This window comes from Dama dama, chromosome 15 (genome assembly GCF_033118175.1).
Source record: "Dama dama isolate Ldn47 chromosome 15, ASM3311817v1, whole genome shotgun sequence".
Taxonomy (NCBI): domain Eukaryota; kingdom Metazoa; phylum Chordata; class Mammalia; order Artiodactyla; family Cervidae; genus Dama; species Dama dama.
The window spans coordinates 80,124,078-80,151,385 of NC_083695.1; the positions used below are offsets into that span (position 1 = coordinate 80,124,078).

At 38.1% G+C, this 27,308-nt stretch overlaps 2 protein-coding genes across 3 annotated transcripts in view; one reads left to right on the forward strand and one right to left on the reverse strand.

Moving 5' to 3' along the window:
• Positions 1 to 95: 95 nt before the first annotated feature.
• Positions 96 to 24,372, reverse strand: DCLRE1A (DNA cross-link repair 1A). 2 transcript variants are annotated; one of them, XM_061162719.1, is made up of 10 exons: positions 24,293 to 24,372; positions 22,627 to 23,750; positions 18,143 to 19,834; positions 16,258 to 16,391; positions 15,079 to 15,197; positions 11,970 to 12,110; positions 8,075 to 8,220; positions 7,147 to 7,301; positions 2,182 to 2,323; positions 96 to 848 (listed from the first exon to the last, which is right to left on the reverse strand). In XM_061162719.1, the coding sequence occupies exons 2-10, from the start codon at positions 23,090 to 23,092 to the stop codon at positions 688 to 690; spliced, it is 3,156 nt and encodes a 1,051-aa protein (XP_061018702.1). In that variant the 5' UTR covers positions 23,093 to 23,750; positions 24,293 to 24,372; the 3' UTR covers positions 96 to 687. The 2 variants fall into 2 exon arrangements, with proteins under 2 accessions (XP_061018702.1, XP_061018703.1); XM_061162720.1 differs by lacking the exon at positions 24,293 to 24,372 and adding an exon at positions 24,183 to 24,203.
• A 47-nt stretch (positions 24,373 to 24,419) lies between these two features.
• The window catches only part of NHLRC2 (NHL repeat containing 2), a 62,593-nt gene continuing 59,704 nt past the window's right edge, over positions 24,420 to 27,308 (forward strand). Inside the window, exon 1 of the mRNA XM_061162721.1 lies at positions 24,420 to 24,975. Within this exon, the coding sequence (XP_061018704.1) occupies positions 24,798 to 24,975 (178 nt within the window). The 5' untranslated portion in view covers positions 24,420 to 24,797. The remainder of the gene's footprint in view (positions 24,976 to 27,308) is intronic.

Consider the following 27,308-nt stretch of genomic DNA (forward strand, 5'->3'; position numbering starts at 1 on the left):
TCAAGATTCATAAATAAATTATATAATCTCACTTAAAAAACTGCAGTCTAAATTTTTAGTTATCTGATGTCTTGAGCAAACAATCCAGATAAACATTATTCATGCAAGCTTTTCTCCATCCTTTATTGGGTAATTGTCTAGGCTCTCTGAGTCATCTTCAGAGTCAAACATTTAATTACTGTCACTGAAATTTTATAAAATTACATGAACATCAATTATAAATCCTAAAAAAACAAATGACACTATAGCATATTTAAGATTAATTTATTTAAGTATGCATATAATATAAACTTTTTATCTCATAAAAATATGCCCCATATTAAATAATTTTAAAGATACATAATTACTTATATATAATGCTTTCAATCTAGTTCATTATCATGAATTCTTTGGCTTCTGAATCTGCCTTTGTTTCCCCTCCTACTGCTGGAGGCAGAATACAATAGACCCCGCAAGAAGGGGCAAAAAACAAAGATACTAGGCTGACCAGTTATCATGGATGATGCTAAGATGCTCTCCATAGTCAGCACCATGAACATACTACTCAAATGTAAATGAGAACGTAAGCAGAATGAGTGACCTTCATGAGGTTTTTCACATAAAGTGTACTTCATTATCACTCAAGATTTAACTACTAACAAGTGAGGTCTAAGTTATTTAACTATATCTGAGCCCTCTGAGGTAATGTCAATATCCAGCTTCCAGTTTCCACTCTTGAAAATATTTCTCCATTGTGCGTCTAGATTTCAAGGTGCCCACATTCACAGTAGGTATGATTTTCTGCGGCCTCAGCCACTGAACAAAACGTTTCATCTCTAGGTAGCTGCTGTGTTCACTGTAAGGAATCCCTGCAACACAAAAGATAGTGCCTATTAAACATCAAACTAATAAAGAAAATTGCACACACCCAAAATAAAATAAAAGAGAAAAAGAAAGCAATCCGAGTATTTCTGCCAAAAACTCCTTGGGGCTTTTTTTTTCTGATAACAAAATTTGCTAGTATTTTTTACAAATTGTTTTTCCTTTGTTCAGTCGTTAAGTCGCACTCGACTCTGTGCGACCCCATGGACTGTAGCATGCCAGGATACTCCATTCATGGGATTCTCCAGGCAAGAATACTGCCATGGGTTGCCATGCCCTGCTCCAGGGTATTTTCCCAGGTGAGGCATCGAACCCGTCTCCTGCCTTGGCAGGCTGATTCTTTACCACTGAGCTACCAGGGAAGCCGTCTTTTACAAATAATAAAGATTAAAATTATATAAACACTTTCGAACATTAAAAAATGCTATTACTTTTCTACGTGGGCTTCCCTGGTGGCTCAGATGGTAAAGAATCTGCCTGCCAATGCAGGAGACCTGGGTTCAATCCCTGGGTCTTTTCTACTTTTCTATGTAGATACTTAATAATAATATGCATTTCTATAGATTCTTATTTGTAAATAGATTTTTTCTTTTTAAACAATTCTTCCCCTAAGCACTTTGCCCAGCTACTGATTTCACAAAAATTCTGGAAGAAATATGAGTAAAACCTGAAGGGTAACAAGCAAAAGATTCTTGATTTCCAGAGCAAGCAAGCAGATTCCATCCCCAAACTTTGTACACATAAAAAGGAAAAAAAAAGATTAAGTATTCAAAATCTCATTATCTTCTTTACTGAAGATCAAATACCATAGAGAAAGGGTCCTGGTTAGAGTAAACTAGGGTCCAAAAATGTCTTCTTCGGCCATTATAGTCATAAGCCCATTTCTGAGGACAGAAATGGTTAACGTACTCCAAAGATGAAAAAACTAAAGTCAAGTCTGTAACTCTTGCTGTCACCGCATCCGTCACTGTCTTCCCATTCTCAGTGCCACCGCATCATTTAACCTTCCACAGCACAGTGGTACTACCCATCTCTCCTTTCAAGTAGTATATTGGGTTGGCCAGAAAGTTCTACAATCTCCCCGACATGTCACTGATAACACACATGGACTCCTCTGTATTAGTCATTGTCTACTAGCTGTACTCCTTTATATGAGTTTACAATGTACTAAAGATACAGGTTTAGAAAGTGAGGAGCAATTTTCACCTGTTAAATTCTTAAAGATACTTTGGTGCCTCTTTTTTGTTGTATCTTAATTTTACTGCCTTTTTTTTTTTAATGTAACTACAAATATTAAGAGTAAAAGCAAAATGAATATACCATATATTGAAATGTTTCCTTTGGTCTGGGGAATAATATCTGTTAGTCTAGTTAACTTGTTAGAATGCGTCCAACCTGTAGGCCGAAAAGCCAAAATCTGATTGTATTTCCCACCACACTTCTTCAAGTGATTCTGTAAACCCTGTTAAAAAAAAAACAAGATATTTATTTAACGGTCAGTGAAGATGGGTAATGTAGAATAAAACAGAATGATTAAAATGTTACATCGGCACAGTTTTAGGGAGTTTTCAGTTGGTGAGCATTGGAAAACCTAGTGCTGTGTTCCTCACCAGAAAATAAAAAACTGAAAAAAAAAAAAAAAATTTTTTTTCCCCTTTACTTTTCTGAAGTTGTGTGTGTGTGTGTGTGAGAGAGTAGCTCAGTCGTTTCTGACTTTTTGCAACCCCTATTAGAGGTATGATACTAACACTGATACATGTGAGTCCATACTCTCCATGCATTTACACCAATAGAGGACTGACAGACGGCTATAAAGATGGAAATAACTTTATAACCGCGTTATGCTCAGCACAGACACACATTTGAAGATGCACAGTAGCTCTTTTCAAATGTTTACTCCTTTTCACCCTTTATATATGAACTAGAATAACTGCAAAACTTCTCATGCTGCTATAATTAGAAATAAAATGCTAATACATTTTGAGTAGAATAGAACTTTCCAAGCTAAGGTTGTCACTAATGAGGACATTAGGTAAGCTTCTTAGAAAATCAATGACCAAGGTTCAACCTTCGAAAGATAAGAAAAACCCAGATAAAGGCAAAATGTCATGAGGGATATTAAAAAAAAGAAAAGTCTAATACTTTTTGGCTAAAGACTAAAGCCAGAGTGTCAAAGGCTTCATGTAAATTTATAATAACATCCTAGTTTTATTTAAAACAATGGAAAACCTAAACAGTATATAGTGTCATCTTGGATTTCCAAAAGTCTCCTGTTTCTTTTTTAACCATATATATAAACTACTGAATATTAAAAAGATGCTGGCAGGAAGTTCTGAAGAAATCATAAAGACAAAATCACTCATCTACCTATTCATTCCTTCAATAAGTATCTGTTCCAAGTGCTGAAGTTTGAGTGGTCAGTGAGACAGAGCTTTCACCTTCTGGAAGCCTACAGCATAAGGGGAAGACTTCAACGAACACCACTTTCTGAATCCTTTTCTTTTTTTTTAATGGAAACAATGTGCTGTTTCTTTTAAAAACTCTCATCATCTATTACACCATCAGCACCTAGGAACTTAGATTGATCTCTTCAGAAAGGACTTATTTTTTAGTAGAAACTCTTAGAAATGGAATAGCTAAGGATTTACCCATAATATCTCCTATAAGTGGATGAAGAGTGCCACTTTCTCTGAATCTCAGCATAGGAATACTACCTTCTTTAAAAGTATGCCTATTTGGTAGAAGATAAACATATCATTGTGTTTCATTTAAAAAATTTTTTCTTCTTATCTAGAGGCTGACAATTTTATTGTGTTTATCAGACATTAATATTTCACTGGTGAATTAATAATAATCCTTTGATTTCTCTTTTATATCAAATAATGATCTTTTACTAATTTGTACACCTACCAATAAACAGTCACATATCTTACCAACTACTATCCCTCCTCCAAAAAAAAAGTTTCAGTTATAGATATATAAGTTTTCATTACCATATCCCTGGCTCTGAAAATTTTCAGGTTTTTGTCTTGCTTAGTCTACGATCTAGCTAATATAATACTGTTTGCTTAATTACTAATCCTTTTCTCTTCCTGGCCTCACAAAGAAAAGAAAATTACAGGAACCAGGTTTAGAGCAATTATACATGTAATATCATAAACTAAGAGTCCAACTTTCAAAAATAGGTTATCAAATTTATCCATTCTTATGTTTCTCTGTAAAAACACTCGGGAGAACTGAATCAGAAGTAATTTCTGCTTTCCATGAGACAAATTAGAGTTACCACAAAAACATTATTAACCTGTGCCACAAACAAAAACATAGGACATCATCATCTAAGCCAAGCACATAGAAAAGACTGCAACCACCACTAGGCATTCATTAACCACAACTGGAGGATTACTATCAAGAGGAATTTTATTATGATTTAGTCAACATAAAGTCCCTGATCTATGACTTGTCTCTCTGTTTATTAGTAATTAGTTTGTGATAAAAATGCTACTAAAGTTATTTTTCAGTATGTAAATTAATCATCTATAACTAATGTTTACCACATCCTATCAATCAGGTTAAAATCAGTGGTGGTAGTCAATTATGTTCTTACATATATGAACCTGGGATGTTGAACTAGGTAGCATGAGTGCTATTATTTATAGCAAGAGTCTCCAACCTCTGGGATCTAATGTTTGATGATCTGAGGTAGAGCTGATGTAATAATAATAGAGATAAAAGTACACAAGAAATGTAATGTGCTTGAATCATCCCCAAACCATTCCCCTCCCACCTCCCAGTCTGTGGAAAAACTGTCTTCCAGTAAACCAGTATCTGGTGTCAAAAAGGTTGGGAATCCCTGATTTACAGTGTTTCTAAGTCTTTCAAGCATGCCTCAGAAACACTGACAATTGTATCATGTTTACATTTCCACAAAAATGTCATTATCTCTGATGCAATAAAACGATTTTGCCTAGTTTAAAAAATTGGCTTTAAGTACTAACTAAAATGTAGCTTTATGGTAACCATCTGCTTCCATGCCATCTGTGTTTTGAAGATATGAAATTGTAAAAAGAATGTCATCAATATCTGGTCACTTTAATGGAAGAAAGGGAAGGGCTACAGAAAAATACCAACATACAACAAATAATGGAAATAAGACAAAGATTTCAGATTTTTTTTTTTTTTTTCCTTCAAAGCAGGTAACGGCCAGTTTTTTTTTTTTTAAAGCATACTGTTCAGTGGTTGTTGGTATAGTCACAAAGTTACGTGACTATCACGCTGTCTAATTCTAGAACGTTTTCATCAATACCTCCGCCCACCCTCCAAAGAAAACACAGTTCTCATTAGCAGTTGCTCCCTATCCCCCCTCCCTCAAGCCCTGGAAACCACTAACCTACTTACTCTCTCCAGATTTACCTATTCCAGACATCACATATAAATGAAACCACAAAATATGTAGCCTTTTGTGTCTGACTTCTTTTACTTGGCATGTTATTCACAGAGTAGCATGAAACAGTAATTTATTCCTTTTTACAGCTGAATATTTCTGTTTTATGTACATATCACTTTTTTTTCTTTTTATCCATTCATCATTTAATGGACACTGGAGCTGTTTCCAGCTTTATGGCTACTATGAACTATGCTGCCATGAACATCTGTGTAGAAGTTTTTGTGTGGACATAATGTTTTAATTCTCCCAGGCATATACCTAGGACTAGAATTACTGATCATATACTCACTCCATGTTTAACTTTTAAAGACATTAACAAATTGTTTTCTAAAGTGGCTATACCACTTAACGGTCTTATTAGCAATACATGAGGTTCCAGTTTCTCCATATTCTCATCAACACCTGGCACTATCTTTCTTACTACAGCTATCCCTGTGAGTGTAAAATGGTATCTCACTGTGGTTTTGATTTACAGCTCCCTGATGGCTAACAGTGCTGATCCTCCTTTTTCATGTGCTTCTTGGCTATTTGTATACCTTCTCATTCATTCCTTAGCCCTCTGCTGCCTCTGGCTTCCTCCAACATTACTTCACTGAAATGGTCCTTGTGAATGTCACCCTTTCCTTATATGACCTCTGCACAGCACACGGTACTCTTGAACATTCTTTCCTGAGAACTCTAGCCCCTTCAGTTCCATAATATTCTGACTCCCCCACCTGTTTTGTCCCCTTAAATGGATCATTTGTTCAAATGAAACAAACTAAGCAAGAGATAAGACTAGGATAAAAATCATAAACACATGTTATACCCTCCTCAGGATATCAGTGATGGTTTTCTGATTAAGCAACATGCTCATTAGCCTCCATGCAAACTGGATACCTCTCAAATTTAACATATGTCTGCAAAGCTGGCTTAACCACTAATGGACGACACTGTGACTTGATTATCCTTGACATTTTGATGAATTACAAACTCACGGAAACAGGTGCCAAAAGGATTTTATCATAATCTCGTGAAAAGAGGAGCATTTCCTTACTCAAAGGACAGCACTAAAATACTAATTTTCCTTATACTATATCAGTGTTCTTATTTATGACAAAGTAATCAATACCTACTAAGCTATTTCAGAAGGCTCCATAAAATTGTTTCATAAATATTATAACAAAATTAAAAATATATTTTTTTGGTGTACATCATGTTCTTTATTGCTTTTAATACACAGGTTTGATGTATTCCTTTGCAAGGTGTCAAAATGTTAGTAAAAGGAATCAATCTTAGTATCTGAATAAATCTGACAAACAAACCCCCATAAATTACAGGGAGGTCACATCATATGTATCTTAATTTATACCTCAGAACTAACACTAGAACTTTCTTTTAAAATATACTTCTACTATTTCATTTAATCCTCACATATATATTTTCAACATATATCAATGGTATAGTGGCTTAATATTATACAGAATAGACCTGAAGAAAAGTAAGAATGCCTTAGAATTCTTCACTCATTTCCCCACTCATCCAGGAAGAAATGGAAAATAATCTTACAAACAGAAGGTTTGAATGACCAGAGAGACGCATACTTTTTTCTACTTTTGTTTCTTCGTTTCTTCCTTCCCTAGCTCCTAAACTCCTGGTGAGCATGTGAATCATGCTATACAGCTGCACCAAAAAAACTTAAAAACATTTCAAATTCCACTTAAAAGATTTTCTAGGGCAAACTTTACTTTGACTCCATTGTAAATTGAATTCCTCTAATGCAAGTAAAATGGGATTCTAGTTTACAATCATCAGATTGCCTTTTCTAGTTTATCCTAAAGATGTATCTCTTGAATGCTTACCTTAAAATTAATTTGCATCATTGGGAGAAGGTGAACCAGTGAATTGCACATATCTGTAGTGATGAGGGAATTGACTTCTCGTATATTGAAGCACTGTAATGTGTTATATTTTTCTTTGGACATGCCTACTTTTGAACCTAGAACATCGGCAATGGCTACAGGAAAAGTTCAAAAATAGTAAGTTATAGTTCATGAAAAGATTAAATAACAATTTAATCAACTTTAAAACAAGAATTTACCAAATAGAAAGAAATTCAAAACATTCACACTTTTGCAATGATGTCTCAAAAAGGCTAAATAATTTTCTTGGTTAACCACGAGGAATAAATTGTGAGAAATTCAAGAACTTATTTTTAAAGAACTAGTCTTTCAAAATTGCAAAAGATAGATGGAAAGGGGTTGAGGGAGGGGGAAAAAATAAGTTTGCAGGAGTTAAAACCCTGACTTTATCATTTTACATCTTAATATTTGACATTATGGGACCATAGTTAAGAAGAAATAGAAAATACTTTGCAAAATAGTACCATACTATCTAGAAAAATTACAGTTGCATTTCCAGAAATCATTTAGGAACAAAATCTAAACCTGTTCTCTAAAATAATTGATAGTTATCCAAAAATGCAGTGAAACAACTATGCACTAGTCATCTCTCAGTCTGCTAAAATATTAATGTAGCATGGACTTTTGCTCTATAAACACTTTGTAGATATAAAGGCTACCATAAACACACTTATCAAATGTTTCCATTAAGTCTTTCAAAGTTTAAAGGAATTAAACTCTATCAAATTTTTCTTCGACTTCAAAGGTAATACTGAACTGTTTCAGGAAATAAACATCGAGCACAAGAACGATGCCTCCAAGGGCTTTATGCAAAAAGAATCTGATCCTTGTAATACAGTAATGTAAATTAGCTATAGCTATCACCCACCTAGGAAGATTTTCTCTTTTCCAATAGAGTAAGTGCCACAGACAACAAGAGCCCGTGGGTTTAGAGTTACAGTCTCAAAGGCAGTGTTGATGGCAAACTGGATAACCTCTTGCTGAGACGGAAAAGAGTATTCTGGGCTGCAATATCTGTAATATGTAAATACAGTCTTATTAAAAGAACAACAAGAAAGCCATAGCATTAAGTCAGATGCTATTTTAGAAAAGAAGCTTTATCAAAATTATATACAACAGCAGTATAGTATATTAACACCACTGCAGTTACCTCACCAGTGCCTGTGGTTAAAATATTTGTTAACAGCTATTGATTATTTATGATGGAATTATACATTTTCAATATACCTTTTTCATTATATTTCTTTTATCACTCTCAAATAAAGAAATTGCATTTTCTTCTTTCAAGAATATTTCTAGCTAGCTCTTTTAGCTATGAATTGTAAACCTTAATATCCTCTTTTTTTTAACCCCAACCCATATCAAAGAAAATACTATTGATAGGGATTATCTTAATGGACTAAAGAATTCTGCTTTATCAAAAATATATATTTTTAATAATTGAAACTGAACATGAATTTGATGAAGTAGCATTAAATCAAATAGTTAATATTCACATGGTTGTTATTCTTTCTTGGGCGATTCAGAAATATATATAGTATTATAGGAATATAGCAGATCTAGTTGTGTCTACCTCAATATAATAACACCCAATGAAAAATACTACTATTAGTATTAACCCTAACACTACTAGTTATAGATATTTGACATGAAGTTCAGCACTTTTCCACTAAAAAACTCATAAAGTATAAACATCAAAGAAATATACTCTTTGCTGGTCAGCTATGAGAGTAGACAAAAAACTCAGTCCTCTCTCCTGTAAGAACCCACAAAGAAATTCAGAATGGTATGTAGACTAAAGCAACAATAAAAACGTTTCTTTTAAAACATTATTTTCTTAATTCACCAGGTATTTAAGTACATATAAAAGGATGGAAAAATTAGCTATAGTGTTAGAAAACTGGATATGGAAAGATCATCTCTTACTAAAATATGCCATCCAAACTCAGGTCTTCTTGAGACAGATTGAAATAGTTAACATCATCTCTGAAAAACCAATTAGAGATATTTTAAGAATAATAAAAAGACAAGGGATTAGATCTGATAGACAGAGTGCCTGAAGAACTATGGACAGAGGTTCATGACACTGTACAGGAGATAGGGATCAAGACCATCCCCAAGAAAAAGAAATGCAAAAACGGCAAAATGGCTGTCTGAGGAGGCCTTACAAATAGCTGTGAAAAGAAGAGAAGCGAAAAGCAAAGAGGAAAAGGAAAGGTATACCCATTTGAATGCAGAGTTCCAAAAAACAGCAAGGAGAGATAAAAACGCTTCTCAGCGATCAATGCAAAGGAATAGAGGAAAACAATAGGATGGGAAAGACTAGAGGTCTCTTCAAGAAGATCAGCGATACCAAGGGAATATTTCATGCAAAGATGGGCACAATAAAGGACAGAAATGGTATGGACCTAACAGAAGCAGAAAATATTAAGGAGTGGTGGCAAGAATACACAGAAGAACTATACAAAAAAGATCTTCATGACCCAGATAACCACGATGGTATGATCACTCACCCAGAGCCAGACATCCTGGAATGTGAAGTCAAGTAAGCCTTAGGAAGCATCACTATGAACAAAGCTAGTGGAGGTGATGGAATTCCAGTTGAGTTATTTCAAATCCTAAAAGATGATGCTGTGAAAGTGCTACACTCAATATGCCAGCAAATTTAGAAAACTCAGCAGTGGCCACAGGACTGGAAAAGGTCCATTTTCATTCTAATCCCAAAGAAAGGCAATGCCAAAGAATGCTCAAACTACCGCACAATTGCACTCATCTCACACGCTAGTAAAGTAATGCTCAACATTCTCCAAGCCAGGCTTCAGCAATATGTGAACCGTGAACTTCCAGATGTTCAAGCTGGTTTTAGAAAAGGCAGAGGAACCAGAGACCAAATTGCCAACATCTGTTGGATCATCGAAAAAGCACGAGTTCCAGAAAAACATCTATGTCTGCTTTATTGACTATGCCAAAGCCTTTGACTGTGTGGATCACAACAAACTGGAAAATTCTTCAAGAGATGGGAATACCAGACCACCTGACCTGCCTCTTGAGAAATCTCTATGCAGGTCAGGAAGCAACAGTTAGAACTGGACATGGAACAACAGACTGGTTCCAAATAGGAAAAGGAGTACGTCAAGGTTATATATTGTCACCCTGCTTATTTAACTTATATGCAGAGTACATCATGAGAAATGCTGGGCTGGAGGAAGCACAAGCTGGAATCAAGGTTGCAGGGAGAAACATCAATAACCTCTGACATGCAGATGACACCACCTGTATGGCAGAAAGCGAAGAACTAAAGAGCCTCTTGACGAAAGTGAAAGAGGAGAGTGAAAAAGTTGGCTGAAAACTCAACATTCAGAAAACTAAGATCATGCTATCTAGTCCCATCACGTTATGGCAACAGATGGGGAAACGATGGAAACAGTGAGAGACTTTATTTTTTTTTGGCTCCAAAATCACTGCAGGTGGTGACTTCAGCCACGAAATTAAAAGACAGTTATTCCTTGAAAGAAAAGTTATGACCAACCTAGACAGCATATTAAAAAGCAGAGACAAAAACAAAACAAAACAAAACAAAAAAAGCAGAGACATTGCTTTGCCAACATAGGTCCATCTAGTCAAAGCTATGGTTTTCCTAGTAGTCATGTATAGATGTGAGAGTTGAACTATAAAGAAATCTGAGTGCAGAAGAATTTATGCTTTTGAACTGTGGTGTTGGAGAAGACACTTGAGAGTCCCTTGGACAGCAAGGCGATCCAACCAGTGCATCCTAAAGGAAATCAGTCCTGAATATTCATTGGAAGGACTGATGCTGAAATTCCAATATTTTGGCCACCTGATGCAAAGAACTGACTCATCTGAAAAGACCCTGATGCTGGGAAAGACTGAGGGTGGGAGGAGAAGGGGACGACAGAGATGGTTGGATGGCCTCACCGACTCAATGGACATGAATTTGAGTAAGCTCCGGGAGCTGGTGATGGACAAGAAGGCCTGGTGTGCTGCAGTCCATGGGGTCGCAAAGAGTCAGACACGACTGAGTGACTGAACTGAACTTTTTCAAAAGACAATGGGGCTTTCCAGGTGGTGCTAGTAGTCAATAACCCCCATCCAAGGCAGGAGACATAAGAGACGTGGGTTCTATCCTGGTTTGGGAAGATCCCCCTGGAGGAGGAAATGGCAACCCACTCCAGCATTCTTGCCTGGAGAATCCTATTAGTCAGAGGAGGCTGGTGGGCTACTGTCCATGGAGTCGCCAGGAGATAGACAACAGCTGAAGCAACTTAGCATGCATGCAGTAAAAAAGACAATGGCTTATGCTATTATGTTGATAGCACTTAGTAATTCAAGACTCTTGCTTATAGATTACCTTTTGGAGAAAGAACGTAATTCTGAATATTCAGACACAGACCTCATTCTGTTTTCTTTTCTTCATAATCACACTTGTTACACAGATACTTTAAAAGGATAACTTTAAAGGATGTTTTCCTAAAGTTTGCTCAAGATTCTCATATAAACCATATTTTCAAAGGGATATTACAAAAAAAAAAAAATCGAGCTGGAGTCTTAAATTAAGACATGTAATCCCAGATTTGTCCTTAGTAAGTGTATGTTTTTTCAATTATTTTTCTGATAAATACTTAAAATGATAATTAACTATAAGTCATCGCTTTGATTACCTAAGCACAAGCTCAAAATTACTCATAATACACAGGGAAATACTGTCAGTGGGAAAAAGAGGCAAACAAACAAGCTTCTCTTACGTTGTATCTAGGTAAAGCGTGTGGACCTTCTGGCCTGCAAGTAGAGAACGTTCCATGCTGGGGTCTGCCCTGAAGTCTCCCGTGTGTAGTATGACATGACCGTTAGGAAGATAAAAAAGGATCATGACAGCACCTGGACAGCTGAACACAAACATTTCAGGGGAATATTATTTACACAGATCAAAGCATCTAAAGAAAGAGTTTCCATTTCAATATCAACAAGCTAACACACTTTATCAACTGACCATAATGATATAGTATTGTACTACAGAGAGGTGTAGCATTTTAACTTCAGGGAATTTATGTCACACACACAAAAAATTGGTGTGCAGGAAAAGGTTAATTCAGCAGACCAAGGCTGGTAAAACTCCACACATCCTCAAGAAAAGCCTGTCTTTAGGACTAGTCCTTGGCTGGCCCTTGGGAGATGAGTTTTGAGTCCTTTGAGCATTCTGCCTGCTAAGAGTGTTTTGGATGCCTCACCCATTGGGCCATGTGTTATTGGTTTGATCAGATAGTTACTAGCAGTGGTGAATACTTGTTTTTTGCTTTAGCTGACTGGAGGTCAGTCATATGGGTGCTAGAATTATATACCACTGACTTTCAATAAAATCCCTGGATACTAAGGCTCAGCTGAGCTTCCCTGGTCAGTCACAGGTCCCATGTGTTTTCAAGGGCTTCCCTGGTGGCTCAGATGGTAAAGAATCTGCCTGCAATGAAGGAGACCCTGGTTTGATCCCTGGGTAAGGAAGATCCCCTGGAGAAGGGAATGGCAACCCACTCCAGTATTCTTGCCTGGAAGATCCTATGGACAGAGGAGCCTGGAGGGCTATAGACCATGGGGTTGTAAACAGTCAGACACAACTGAACAATTAAACAACAGCAAGAATGCCGCTTTACTAGAAGAGGACACCTGGAAGCTTGGACCTGGTTTCTCCTAAGTTCACCCTCATTTGCCTTTTTCCCTCTGCTGATTTTAATGTGTCCATTCACTGTGATAAGCTGTCACCACAAATAAAACAGCTTTTCCATGTCCTGTTAGTCCTTCCAGTGAGCCGAGAGGTGGTCTTGTGGACCCCTGACACAAAGGGGTTTGGAAATTACCGCCAAAACACAGAGAACTTTAAAATTCTAGGAAAACACAGGAAATAATTACAAACTTCCCCTTACTTCCCTGAACCCAAAATCCACACCTCAGTGACTTCACTGGGCAATTCTATGAAACATTTAGGGAAGAAATAATAACAATTACTACATGACATATTTCAGAAAATAGAGGAGAAGGGAATACTTCATGAGGTCAGTATTACTCTGATAACAAAGTAAGATAAAAGTATTATTTAAAAAAACCTGTAGACCAATAGACATTGTAAAAAAGACAAAACTCCTTAACAAAATATTAGTATATCAAATCCACCTATGAATTTTCAAAAAGGGTAATACATGAAGTTTAAGTGGGTTTATCTCAGTAACGTAAGGCTGGTTTAAATCCATCTTTGTCATTTACCACATTAACATTATAGAGGAGAAAAATTATATTATAATCTCAATAGATGCCAAAGAAACACATTGGACAAAATTCAACACCCATTCATCATCACAAACTTCCAGCAGAGGGGATTTTCCTCAAAACTGATAAAAGGCATCTATGAAATACCTATTGCTAACATCATACTTAATGGAGAAAGACTGAATACTTTCTTCTTAAGATCAAGAACATGGGAACATGTCTAGTCTCACCACTTACATTTGACAGTATCTGAAGGTCTAATCCAGAACAATAAATAAAAGAAAAAGTACCACTCTAAATGGAAAGAAAGAAGTAAAATGAAATCATCTTTATTTGTAGACATATATGGAAAATTTTCAAGAATCTATTAATACAAAAAAACCTAAAACAACTAATGATCAGGTTTAGCAAGGTCTCAGGATGCAAAGTCAAAGAACAAAAATCAGTTGTCCATCAAGAACTGAATGGATAAAATAATTGTATTATGTCATTCAGTAGATACTACACAGTAATAAAAAGGAACATGTAACAGCATGGATGAATCTCAAAAATAAAACATGTGACAGAAGTCAGATACAAAACAGGAGTTACTATATGATTTCACTCAGATGAATCCCTAGTAAAGACAAATCTAATCCACAGTCACAGAAAACAAGGTTTTCTGAATCCGAGCTGGGATTTGGGATTGACTGGGAAGGAACATAAGGAAAACTCCTGTGGTAGGGAATATTTTCCATATTTTTATTGTGGTGGGAATTACATGGGTGTGTACTTTTGTCAAATTTCAACAAAGACTTAAAATAGGTCCATTTTATTTATGTAAATTATACCTCAATAAAGATCACCAAAAAAAAAAAAAAATTCAGAACGGAGTTGTTATAATTGGTGATTAAATAAATAATCAGCAGCAAAGTTAGCAGATAAAATCTCACAGGCGATCTGAAAAAAAAAAAAAGCACTGGCCTGGAATTTAGGAGACCTTGGTTTAGTCCTAGTTTTAATTCTCTAGGTATCTATGATCTCTAAGGTACATAAGGATAACATTCCACGGAAAGTGTAAAGACGCGTAGCTGACTGAAAGCTGTATTTTGGCACTGTGAATCCTGACAGTACTTAACATTAAAAAAATGAGGCGAAAAAGAAAAAATTCTTTCAAGAAAAAAATCTTCCAAGTCTTTAGCATCAAAAACCTAAAGGATTTCTTAAAGGAAAAAAAAAAATCCTCTAGAATCTGAATGGAGTACCAGCTGTTAATTTATATAAGTGATATTAAAGAAAATGGCAAAAGGTTATCTCTTAAAGAACAGCAGCAATATGTTAAAAGATTAAAAAAAAAATAAGATAGAGTCTCATATGTAAAGCACAGTAATTTAAACTGTATTAAAAAAGGGTTAGAAAACACTTAGATTAAACTCTACATTTAATCTTTGTTTCTGTATTGGGTACATTTTGTTTTTTCAAAAGAAGAAACACATTTTACTTGTTTTAAGAAATATCAAGCATAATAGTTTCAATAAAAAGTTCTTAAATAACCATGCAATGTGTTTCCCTTTTGAATATTTAAAAACAGGTTGTCAGTAAGGTAACTTTAATACTTACTGATTGGCATCTAGCAAAATAACCTTGATACCATTCACTATACATTCAGTGTCTATTGGCAATGGATGGATATATTGTTCTTGTACGTGAAGTTTGCTCTTCAACAAATTGCCAGTTATCTGCAAAACAGGATGAGCTTATTGCTGATACATTAAAACACTAAATAAGTCTTTTATTTCATATCTACTTAAGAACTCAAGCATCTTAATAATTTCCTTGTTCTCTCACTTATATAAACTTACCAGAATGCCAGGATGAACTTTCTAAAATGACTGCATCACAACTTTGCTTAAACACTATCACCAACTTCTCCCTCACCTATAAAAAGTCTATTACCCCATCATGAGACACAGAATCCTTCATGATTTGGCCCCTACCCAATTCTGCGGGTTTATCTACTGTTATTCCTTAGCTTGCTTTTAGCAACTGGAGTTCTTGGAATGGCTATACTTCTCAGTGTCTGTTCCTTTACACAAACTCTTCTCTACCTGGAAGGCTCTCTTCTCTTTCTTTTGCCTGGATCTGGAGTCAGACAGACCTGTGTTCAAATTCTGCATCTGTCATTACTAGCTCTGTGACTTGGAACATGCTATTTAACCGCTCCAAGCCTCAGTTGCTTCACTAATAAAAAGAGGATTATTCAAGAATACTTGAGGATTAAATCAAATTCTAGCCAAAGTCCTTAGTAGTACACATTAAAATGCTCACCTTTTTATAATAAGCTCAAGGTGTCTCTTTCACCATGAAACTGTTTCTAACCTTAGCCTAGGACACAGTAAAGCCCCCGACTTCTCCCCACTTCTAGGCATTCTGTTCACTTTTCTACTACAAATAGAGAGCCCACGGGAGTACTGGTGAATGTGTAGGCTGTAAGCTCCCTGAAGTTAGGTATTTTGCATGAGTCTCTTTTTAGGCATATTCAGTAAATATTTACTGAATGAACCGTATTTCAGTACATCATGAACTAGCTTATCTTTTGTCTCCATAAAATAAAGTATATTTTAAAACATCTACTGTAACTATGACAATAACTCATTTGATTTTAGAGTCTCAATGTGGAGTCTGCTTTTTCATATATTTTCTAGAAAAATGATCTTACAATTTTAATTATTTTTTAACCAGACTGCTTAGAAATTCACTGCATTCCACAAATTCAGAATTTAGAATACTAGAACTTACCTCACTACAATAAATGGGAAACATGAAGTTTTTAGACAATCCAGCGTAATGATCAGAATGGAAATGAGTGAGAAAATAGGCAGTGCAACCTTCAACCCATCCATACTGAAAGGCATCGACTGTAAAGCCAGTTCCTACAATGAAAACACCGAAGCAGCTGCTTTAGCAAGAGTGATGTAAAAGTTACCCAATTTGCTTATATAGCAAACCCTCTTACACCTTTACATCTCATGTCCAACTTAACTTTACAATTTAATTTAAAAATCTATATCACATAAATTCACCAAAGGATGATCCTAGAGATGAAAATGAGTCTTGTAAGTCTACGCTAAATATACCCAGTATAGTCTTTTTTAAGAATAACTCCCCCCCCCCCCCAAAAAAAAAATGCACTAAGCTACAAACCAGTTATTTGGCTAGCTGAATATTTTCATGATACTTACTAGGCACCTAAAAATCCTTTACTTCTGTGAAACAGCAAAAGGAGAATGCTATCTTTCTTCTAAAACATGAAATATCAATGGGGGTGACACTGACCTGCTTCTGGCAGGAGAAAAATGGTTGATGACCCAAATGATCTCACTGGCCCTCCAAAGAGTCACAGAACAACAGGTAATAGATATCTGTAGTATTTGAATTTCATTGTGGGCGGTGGGGAAGAGAAAGGGAAATGAGGGGGAAAAAAGCCTAAAAAGGCTCCCTAGAGCAGCAATTATGAAAAAAAAAAGCTGTTCTAAAATATGCAGGTAAATAAGCATACCTCCTATATATATAAATAAGCATATTTCCACAATTCTACAGAGGCCTATCCACACATGGCCCACTAGTTCTGAGCTCACTTTAAATATATAAATTTAATCAAAATAATTAATAAAAACAGAACTGGTGCTATGATGTGCATAAATACTTTTCTTTACATAAATATTTTGAGCAAATCATACATTTATAGTACCAAAAAAGCACATTAAAGAATCTTCCTGAAACCAAGTGCATTTTGGTTTCTTTTCAGAAGGGTACCTGGTTTCTTCAATAATAAAATTCATTTTACTACACATTTTTCTATTAGCTCTTCTATGAAGGCACAAGAAATTAAAAAATATGAAAAGATTATGAAACTAAGTTATGATATGGTTTTAAAATGTTTAGCATTTTTATGAAAATTTTATGAACATTTAAAATGTTTAGCATTATTATGACCTGTGTAACCCATGACATTTTCCTTCTTTGAACTTTTTACTTTGAACTTTTACTTTTACTTTGAACTCTGAACTTCTTTTGAACTTTGAACTTCCTTTTTTAGAACTCTGCATTTTTCTTAAGTTCTTAAAGGATGTCTGTTACTATGGTTACTTACAGAAATCCTTTCCTTCCTCTGTATTAAACTGGTCTATATTCATTTTTGTCAAATCTGTAATATCTTATTTAACTAGTACAGTATCTTGTATATGGTGGTGGTGGTAGTCACTCAGTTGTGTCCAACTCTTTGCGACTCCATGGACTGTAACCCACCATGCTCCTCCGTCCATGGAATTCTCCAGGCAAGAATACTGGAGTAGGTTGCCATTCCCTTCTTCAGGGGATCTTCCCGACCCAGGGATTGAACCTGGGTCTCCCACACTGAAGGCAGATTCTTCACTGTCTGAGCCACCAGGAAAGCCCCATTTTGTATACAGAAAATGTTTAGTAGAAGTTTGCTGAACTAAATGGACCAAAAACGATTAAATAGGCACACACACACAAAAAAAATCTGCTACAGGTTAATGAGGTATCAAAAATAAGGAAAACGCAAAAAATTGTTTCACAGGCATACAACATGAGCGATGAACATGAAGTTTAAAGAAGTTGCGTCTTTGTAGATACACTGAGCATTGATACTGCGACTTACCAGGTATTTTCTTATAGAATGGACATGTCCTTTTCCTTAATTCTCCTGCATTAGATGACTCTGAGATTTTCGTGTTCTCCCTCTGCACCCTGCGATGAGCTGATTTCATGAAGGCTTTGTCTTTACTTAAATTGACTGTTCCAGGCACTGTCTTTTTAAGGTGACCTGGATTCTTCTGATGTTCTCCTTCCTGCAATGAATCTGACTTTTTAAGTCTCTTTCTTTGACGCTGTGACCTCTTATCAGAAAGCTCCACAGAGGGCTGACTTTCACTTAAATTCTTTGCCTCTAATTCTAAATCACTTAAAGATTTTTCTGCTTTCCTCTTGCGCTGCTGGGACCTCTTTTCATTAGGACTTACAGCTGTATTGAAGTTCATCCCTTCTAATGAACTTTCCTCCAGCAATTTCTCTTCTTTTCTTTTGGGTGGCAGTCCAAAATACACACCTATATCCATCTGCTTCATTACCTTAGTAGAAGGCTGTGTTGCATGACACTTAGGGCCAGAGGGCAACATTTTCGAAGGCTTAGCAACAGTAGGTGTACTAGAAAATGTTTCTGAATTTAAAACTGGAACTTGATTGTCCAGCATACCATCTAATGTCTTTCTGCAGAAATATGCTGAGTTTGCGTTGTTCTTAGCATTGGAATTCTTATTTGATAACTCTCTGATTTTACTTTGGGTTGGGTGGACAGAATGACACCCTCCTCTCTGGTTTTCAAAAGGTTTTGGCATTTTACTCTTAAGTAATGGAAGACAGTTTTGATTGTAAACAGCTGATTCTTCAACCACCTGTTTCTCTTTATTTGATTGAGATGAATGAAATTCTGGCTCATTAGGTTTTGCTTTAGAGGCTTGGTAACTAGAAGAAGTAAACCTCTCTGTTAATGCAGGTGGAAGCAACATAAAATCATCATCAGTATATGCTGGATGACCACGTGAAACAATTCTCTTATTTTGGAAAGTAAGTTGAGACGAATCATTAAGAGAGTTGCATTCATACAATTCTTCATTGTATTTATCCTGTGTTAAGAAGCTATCCACTTCGGGGCAGGCCTCCTGGTCCTTCAGTAAGGGGTCATATAGTTTTTTAGACAAAGTGGAGCTGTTGTCATCTTCTTCTAGGCTGCCATCTTTAGAGCTTTCCATGAATAATAGTTCCTGTTGTGAATCATCCAGCTTATCATATGTATCGTAAGTTTCTTCATCACTTTGAAGTGGAGAATAGGAGATTTCACAGTTGCTAAAGTCATTTTCTGGCAATGGCAAATTTCTTTGTTCTGGGTTGTTTTGGTCTAATTCTTCAACAAGAGGCAAACCAACTCCTACCAGTTTGTCACTATTAACATGTCCTGTAAATTGTGTGACTTGTTGGGAAGTTTGGATATTTGTCAAAGAGGAAATCTTTTTATGGGTTTCAGTTGGAGACTGAGAACTTTTTAGACATTGTGTCACTAGCAAGGGATCAGTTGAAACATTTTTTAAGTTTTCTGTTTGTTTCTGATGTGAAGACCATCTTTTCTCAAGGCTACAAAGAAAGTCTGAATTAGTCTCACTGAAACTCCAACCTGATCCATGGGAAGGATCCTTGAGAGGACTATTACCAGCCCTGCTTTGAGCTAGCAGAAGGTGAGTGTATCTCTGGTAATGAGAAGGAATTGTTGAGGAACACTGAAGGCCATCAGGACACTCTGAAAATTTTAATAAAGAAAAAAGTATTACTGGATCAAAGCACAGACTAAGCTTTGACAGTATTAGCAATATAAATTAACAGGTAAGTGGTTTAACAGGTAAGTAATCAGCCCTACTTTGCAGCCTTAGGACAATAGCTATCTTTATACCAACAAAAAAAATCAACACACAATTATCAGTAATCAAGTATGGTTTTACAAGGTGCTAGTTATTATTTTTAAATCAAATATTCTTTTAAGTTTCTTTTCAAATACTCTTTTCTTGGGAAAAAAAAGTTAAGACTAACACCTTTTTCTCCCCACTAAAAACTTTCACAAAGATGAGCTCCTTCAAAATGCATATCATGCTTGCACGAGAAATCGATCCCATCAGTTTCACTACATCCCTATTGCTCAGGCAAAAATAAGAGTAGAGAAAGCTGGTATGTCTGTATCATAAGTTTAAAATTCCACAGACTAAAATTCTACTCCAATTTTTGTCTTATCAGGCAACACAGATGTATGACAATTGCAGTACCAAATTAGGTTCCATTATTTAATATACACACTGTATACAAAAACAATAATAGCAATCTTAATCAGAGCTGTCCATACACTAAACATTTTCGATTCTGTTGTAAGATTTGCAATTTAATTTGATAAATTGGTTAATAATAAGGCTTAAGTAATCTGGAAACTCCCCTGTCATACTATTACGATTGAGAAACAGTATGGAAACCATCTTGGCACAACCTCCCCCTTGTATGTCACTTTCCAGGCCTATCAAAAAATGACTCCCTCCACCTCCAAAGGGCCTGCCTTGTGGCTCAGCTGGTAAAGAATCCACCTGCAATGCAGGAGACCTGGGTCCCATCCCTGGGTTGGGAAGATTCCCTGGAGAAGGGAAAAGCTACCCACTCCAGTATTCTGGCCTGCAGAATTCCATGGACTGTATAGTCCAAGGGGTCGCAAAGAGTCAGACACGACTGAGCGACCTTCACTTTCACCTCCAAAAAGGATGTTACATTAAATTGGAAGACTTCATTGCTTAAAACTTAAAACTACCTCATAAAAGTATATGTTATAGAACTCAAGAACCATCCACCTGAGATTCTGTTCAAAGGAGTTTATCAGTGAAAAGCAAAGAGAAAAATCTCTTTGAGGTGGCTTCATCTGTAAGACATTTCACCCTGAGGGGCTCATTATGGGACTTCGATTTCTGATTTTCAAGCCATTGAAAACCAAATTACCAGCATTTGTTGAGGCTTTCACTTATACAGGAAAGGCTAGTGCCAGTTTTGTTGTTGTTGTTATTTTGCATCTTTGCAGTACTTTAAAATGAGAACTAGGGGTTAATAATAAAATGTCTTTTGAATCATAATTAACATGAAAGCCATATTGACTATTACTTTTATTTTACTGAATTTCAGTTCTTTGAGATTTAAAATTTTATATATGGTATATAACTTTATACAAATCAATAACAACTCATTCTCCATATACTATAAGTAGGATTTTATACATTTTAAACATGACATTTACTATATAGTTTAAAAGATAACAAAAACGTAATATTACTTCAGTTCTCATTTGGCACAATTTTATTTACTAGAATCTTAATAACCTAACACTCTTTCCTAGTTCTTCTTTCTGTATATTAAGAAGAATGTACAGCATTCTTGACTTCAAGAATCCTGTGGACTACACTCATGATTCTCTAAAAGTCTGTTTCATAAAAGATAAAATGGGCAAATTGTTCAACTTTTAAGAACTCTAAGTGCTCAGATGGTAAAGAATCTGCCTGCAATGAGGAAGAACCAGGTTCTATCCCTGGGTCAGGAAGATCTCCTGGCCAAGGAAATGGCAACCCACTCCAGTATTCTTGCCTGGGAAATCCCATGGACAGAGGAGCCTGGCAGGCTACATCCATGGGGGTCACAGAGTTGGACATGACTGAGCCTCTTCACTTCATCTCTATTGGATATCAATTGCTGTTGTTTAGTCACTAAGTTGAGAAGGGCATGGCAACCCACTCCAGTATTCTTGCCTGGAGAATCCCTATGGACAGAGGAGCCTGAAGGGCTGCAGTGTCTGGAGTCGCAAAGGTTCAGACATGACTGAGCAACTAAAAACACAATTGCTAAGTCATGTCTGACTCTTTGCGACCCCAGTGACTGTAGCCCCCCAGGCTCCTCTGTCCATGGGATTTCCCAGGCAAGAATACTGGAGCAGATTGCCATTTCCTTCTCCAGATCTTTCCAACTCAGGGATTGAACCCATGTCATCTGCACTGGCAGGTGGATTTTTTACCACTATGCCACCTGGAAAGCCCATTAGATGTCAACACTACCTACCTTATGCAGGTGAAAGTAGCTTAATATGTGCTCAATTAACATTTACGAAAAATCACAGATGTTTTGGAACTCTTATGAAATAATAAAATGCATTAAAACTTTCTTTTTGGCCATGTGGCTTATAGGATCTTAGTTCTTGAACCAGGGATTGAACCCGTTCCACCTGCAGTGGAAGAAAGGAGCCCAAACCACTTAGCGGCAGGGAATTCCCCATTCAAATTGTTTTCAGGTTTGCAACACTCTCTACAGTTATACCAATGACTAGTATCTTTTTACCCTCACAAGAAGGGTAACAATGCATTATCTTGTTTCCTTCAAAGGTGAGTCATTCTTAGAGAATCTCATCTCACTTCCGTTTACTACTTATCTTGTTTCCTTCTTTCCTTCCAGATTGGTAAGTCTGGCCTCATGCAGGTCTTGTTGACTATTTCGAGTCCACTGTCTTTTTTGGCATCTTACCTGTTCCGGAGACTGGTGTGGAATCCAAACACTCAAAAACATGCCATCGAGGTGTCTGACCTAGCAAGGAGGAAAAAGGCATCTGGCAGTTGGGACAGTACCCATCATAAACCGGTCGTGTCTTTGGAGACACGTGTTTGTCTTTGTGAGTCCTACAGCGCTTTTCTGGAGTGGCCTCCTTGTCTTGGCACTGCTGAATACCATCTCCGCAAGTGGAGTTCTGACTGGAAGCTACAGAAGTCTGACTGTCTGTTTCTCTAAGGCACGTTTCCGGGGTTTTGACCTTCTTTTTAGTTTCTACAGTCCTTTTTTTATTTCTGTTTCGTTTTAACTGGTGTTGTCCATCTGTTGCTTTTTCAACAGATTCTGGAATATTCTCAGAGCAATCATTTGGATGTACTCGTTTTGGTTTTCTTCTGGATTTGTATTCCCAGATGTCTTCTTCCGAAAAAGCATCTTCTAACATGGCAAAATTATTCTGATCATTAAAAAAGTACTAATCTTAAGCAAACTGACAGTCTGTTTCTTGTTACAAAATTATTAAAGGGAATTATTCTGCTGAGGGAAAAAAAAGTAACAAAAAACTTACTAACTTGATGGGACTCTAAAGCTCTGGTAATGAATATATTGGCAAACTACAAGCCTTATACCTAAGAACACTTGCTGTTCCATTTACAGCACAGTAAAATTAACAGGGGTAGCATCTGAGTTTTCCATTGTGTATACTTCATTCAGGTCTCTTGGCTTTTTCCAGGACTTGATTCATAAAAATAAGAATCAGTAATACTTTGAATACCAAGCCCTAATGGAAATCATAGGTTTAACAGACTAATTTTAGAAGGAGCTTTGTAAAATCCTTATAAAGCTCCTGTCAATTCTTTTTCAGCTGGACAACTGTCCAAATCACAAATCCAACCACAGTCCCTAGGCAACTGACTCAGCAGGTGTTCCAAACACTTAATGGCTAGCTACTTCAGCTTGCTAGTAACTCTAGTCACATCATAATTAAATGTGTGTGATTGGCAAAAAAAAAGTAATTGCCCTTATCCGTGACTCCAGGACATTCAACAACTTCAGTTTCCTAGGTCAGTCCAGTATCTTCCTCCAGCGGCAATGAATAAAGGCTGCACAATGAACAAACAAAATTCAAGTATGTGAAGTTTAACCTGCACCGAGGCCACCCACAAGCCTAACTTCAGAACACAGAGGTGATCTGCCTCCAAGTGATCAGCTTTCTTTCCCACCAGCCTCAAAAACCAAGGTTCACCTGCCTGATGACACCCACCGGCTCGACCTCCTGTTTGGGCATTAGAGGCGGCAAAGCCAGTGGAGGGGGCCCTCATTCCTCTCCCCACCCCCAGGGTTGGGAGTGAGGGAGCTGCCAACACAGCCCGCTCCGCAAAAGCCATCGGTGCCCCCACCCCTCTTCTGAGGGCAGACGCCGGGCCCGCAGGGATCCCCGCAGGCGCCCACCTGTCACCCTCACCACCCCCACCCCGCCGCGAGTAGCTCCAGCTGCGTCCGCTCCCCCCGACACCCCTCGCCCGCCGGGTCACCGTGTTCACTCCTGCGCTTTCATTGCACTGCCTGGTAATAAAACGCGGCCTTGGTGTGTAAGCCAAGCCATTGGCTATCCCTCCCAACTTAAAAAAGCCTACTCCTTTACCTTTCATGTCGTGGCGGGAACAGCTTCCCGTGACCAACGCTGTGTCGAATCGGCTGTTCCCGGTCTAAAAGGGGAACTTTGAAAAGAAAAAAAAAAAAAAGTTTGGGCCCTTTAAGTTCTACAGACTTATTTTGTTTTATTTTAGTTCTAAAAGCTGTTAATTTCCAAACTGAAGGTTGAGGAATTGTTCTCTCGGAGCTTCTAGAACGCCGGCCCAAGGGCCTTTTCCTTGTTGAATCTGGCGTTCTGAATGTCCAGGCTCCCCTAGGGCGGGAAGACTTAGGACGGGCGGGGTAGCTTGGGAAGGTAGTTTAATTACGTGCCTGGGAATTGCGCCGATTTACACTTTAGCTTTTGAACAAAGTGCCGTTAGCGTGGAGTGGGGCTGGTGGAAAGGGAGGCGAATGTGCGGTTTGGAAACCAAAGAACAATAAGCGCTTCCTCTCTCTCCACACGAAACCGTCCCGCGGGCTGGGCGGCCGCCCCTGGACCATCCGGAGAGAACATGGCGGCGCCCGGAGCCCGGAGCTGCAACCTCTCGGGCCTGCTCCCGGCTCAGACCTCGCTGGAGTACGCCCTGCTCGACGCCGTGACCCAGGAGGAGAAGGACAGCCTGGTCTACCAGTATCTGCAGAAGGTGGACGGCTGGGAGCAGGACTTGTCGGTGCCGGAGTTTCCGGAAGGTGAGGGGCTGGCTTCGGGGTGGGGACCCCTCCGGAACCTCCCCTTTCTCGCGGACCGCGCCCTCCCCTGAAGCGGTGGGCGAGGCGGTTGTGCAGCCGCGCGGCGGAGAGACGCCTCGCCCAGCCGAGCCTCTGTCCCCAGGCGGCAGCGAACGAGGGTTTGTGGAGGGCGGGAACCTGCCTCTTCGTCTCTCTCCTCCGTCTCAGCCCGGGCCTTGGGTTAACTCAGTACACTGAGTTAAAATGTCGTGGCCCCTGTTGGCAGTGATTCCAGTGTCCACGCCACCCTGTCCTTTCATTCTGGTTGCCCATCATCATCATTATCTTTGTGCATCATCCAAGCTAACGGTTACGGGTCACTTGTGGGCCACACAGAGTCCTAAACACAAAGTATTTGTTATTTAATCCTCTTTGGAAACCATCGAGGTGGTCTTACTGCGTGGGTGCTTAGTCGCTTTGCCGTGTCCAACTCTTTGCAACCCCATGGACTGCAGCCTGCCAGGCTCCTCTGTCCATGGGGATTCTCCCGGCAAGAATACTGGAGTGGGCTGTCATGTCCTCCTCCAGGGGATCTTCCCAATACAGGGATCTCCTGCATTGCAGGAGGATTCTGAGCCACCAGAAAATCCTCAGGTGGTCTTGTTAGCTGTTTTACAGTTGGGAAACTGAAGCACGGCAACAGAAACGTTTGCTTAGGGCTTCTCAACTAAGAAATGCCGAAGTTGGATTATACAAGCACTGCCTCCCACATCGGCTGGTTTCTTAACTGGGCCACCCTCCTCCTTTCAAAGTTATGAAACTTGTAATTTTGAAAATCGGAATCAATTATGGCCTGTCTCCAGGTATGAATCCTGTTGGCATCAATGTTGGGAGGGTGAGAGAACTGATATTCCCAGCAGTGCTATTTGTGAAGCTCATCTTGCTATGATAAAGGAAACTGAACTTTACCTTCTTTGGTTGGGACTGGCATTGTTTTGCCTGGTGGTGTTGGCATGTCTCCTGTCATGACACTGAAACCACATGTATAGTTAATTGGTTGGCTGTGGCAGGGTTCAGTGTCTCATGGGAGTCCTGTTGGAACCCTGCCTCTGACGACAGCCTCGTGTCTTTCCAAGCCTTTTGCTCTGGCCTTCAGAAGTGCTTATTTTTTTCTGTTGTTAATCTTATACTGGACTTGAAGTATTGTAGAATTCTGTCAAAAGAATTGGGTGCAATAGTGCTCATCCTATCCGAGAAACTTCCAAAGTTTATATACGTGTTGTTGCTGTTTGGTTGCTAATTCTTGTCCAACTCTTTGTGATCTTATGAACTGCAGCATGCCCGGCTTTCCTGTCCTTCACTATCTCCCAGAGTTTGCTCAGACTCATATCCGTTGAGTTGGTGATGCTGTCTAACCATCTCATCCTCTACCACCTGCTTCTCCTTTTGCCTTCACTCTTTCCCAGCATCAGGGTCTTTTCTAATGAGTTGGCTTTTCGCATCAGATGGCCAAAGTATTGGAGCTTCAGCTTCAGTATCAGTCCTTTCAATGAATATTCAGGGTTGATTTCCTTTAAGACTGACTGACTGGTTTGATCTCTTTGCAGTCTAAGGGCCTCTCAAGAGTCTTCTACAGCCCCACAGTTCTGAAGCATCATTTCTCTCAGCCTTCTTTATGGTTCAACTCTCACATCCATACTTGAGTACTGGAAAAACCGTAGCTTTGACTGTACTGACCTTTGTTGACAAAGTGATGTCTTTGCTTTTAATACACTGTCTAGGTTTGTCATAGCGTTCCTTCCAGGGAGCCAGCATCTTTTAATTTCATGGCTTCAGTCACTCTCTGCAGTGATTTTGGAGCCCAAGAAAAGAAAATCTGTCACTGCTTTCACTTTCCCCCGTTCTATTTGCCATGAAGTGATGGGCCTGGATGCCATGATGTTAGTTTTCTGAATGTTGAGTTTTAGACCAACTCTTTCACTCTCTTCTTTTACCCACATCAAGAGACTCTTTGGTTCCTCTTCATTTTCTGCCTTTAGAGTGGTATCATCTGCATGTCTGAGGTTGTTGGTACTTCTCTGAGCAATCTTGATTTGATTCCAGCTTGTGCTTCATCCAGCCCAGCATGTCAAAAGATGTACTCTGCATTTAAGATACGTAAACAGGATGAAAATATACAGTCTTGTCATACTCTTTTACCAATTTTGAACTCATAAGTTGTTCCATATGAAGTTCTAACTGTTGCTTCTTGACCTGCATACAGGTTTCTCAGGAGACAGGTAAGGTGGTCTAGTATTCCCATCTCTTTAAAAATTTTCCACAGTTTGTTTTGATCCATATAGTCAAAGACTTTC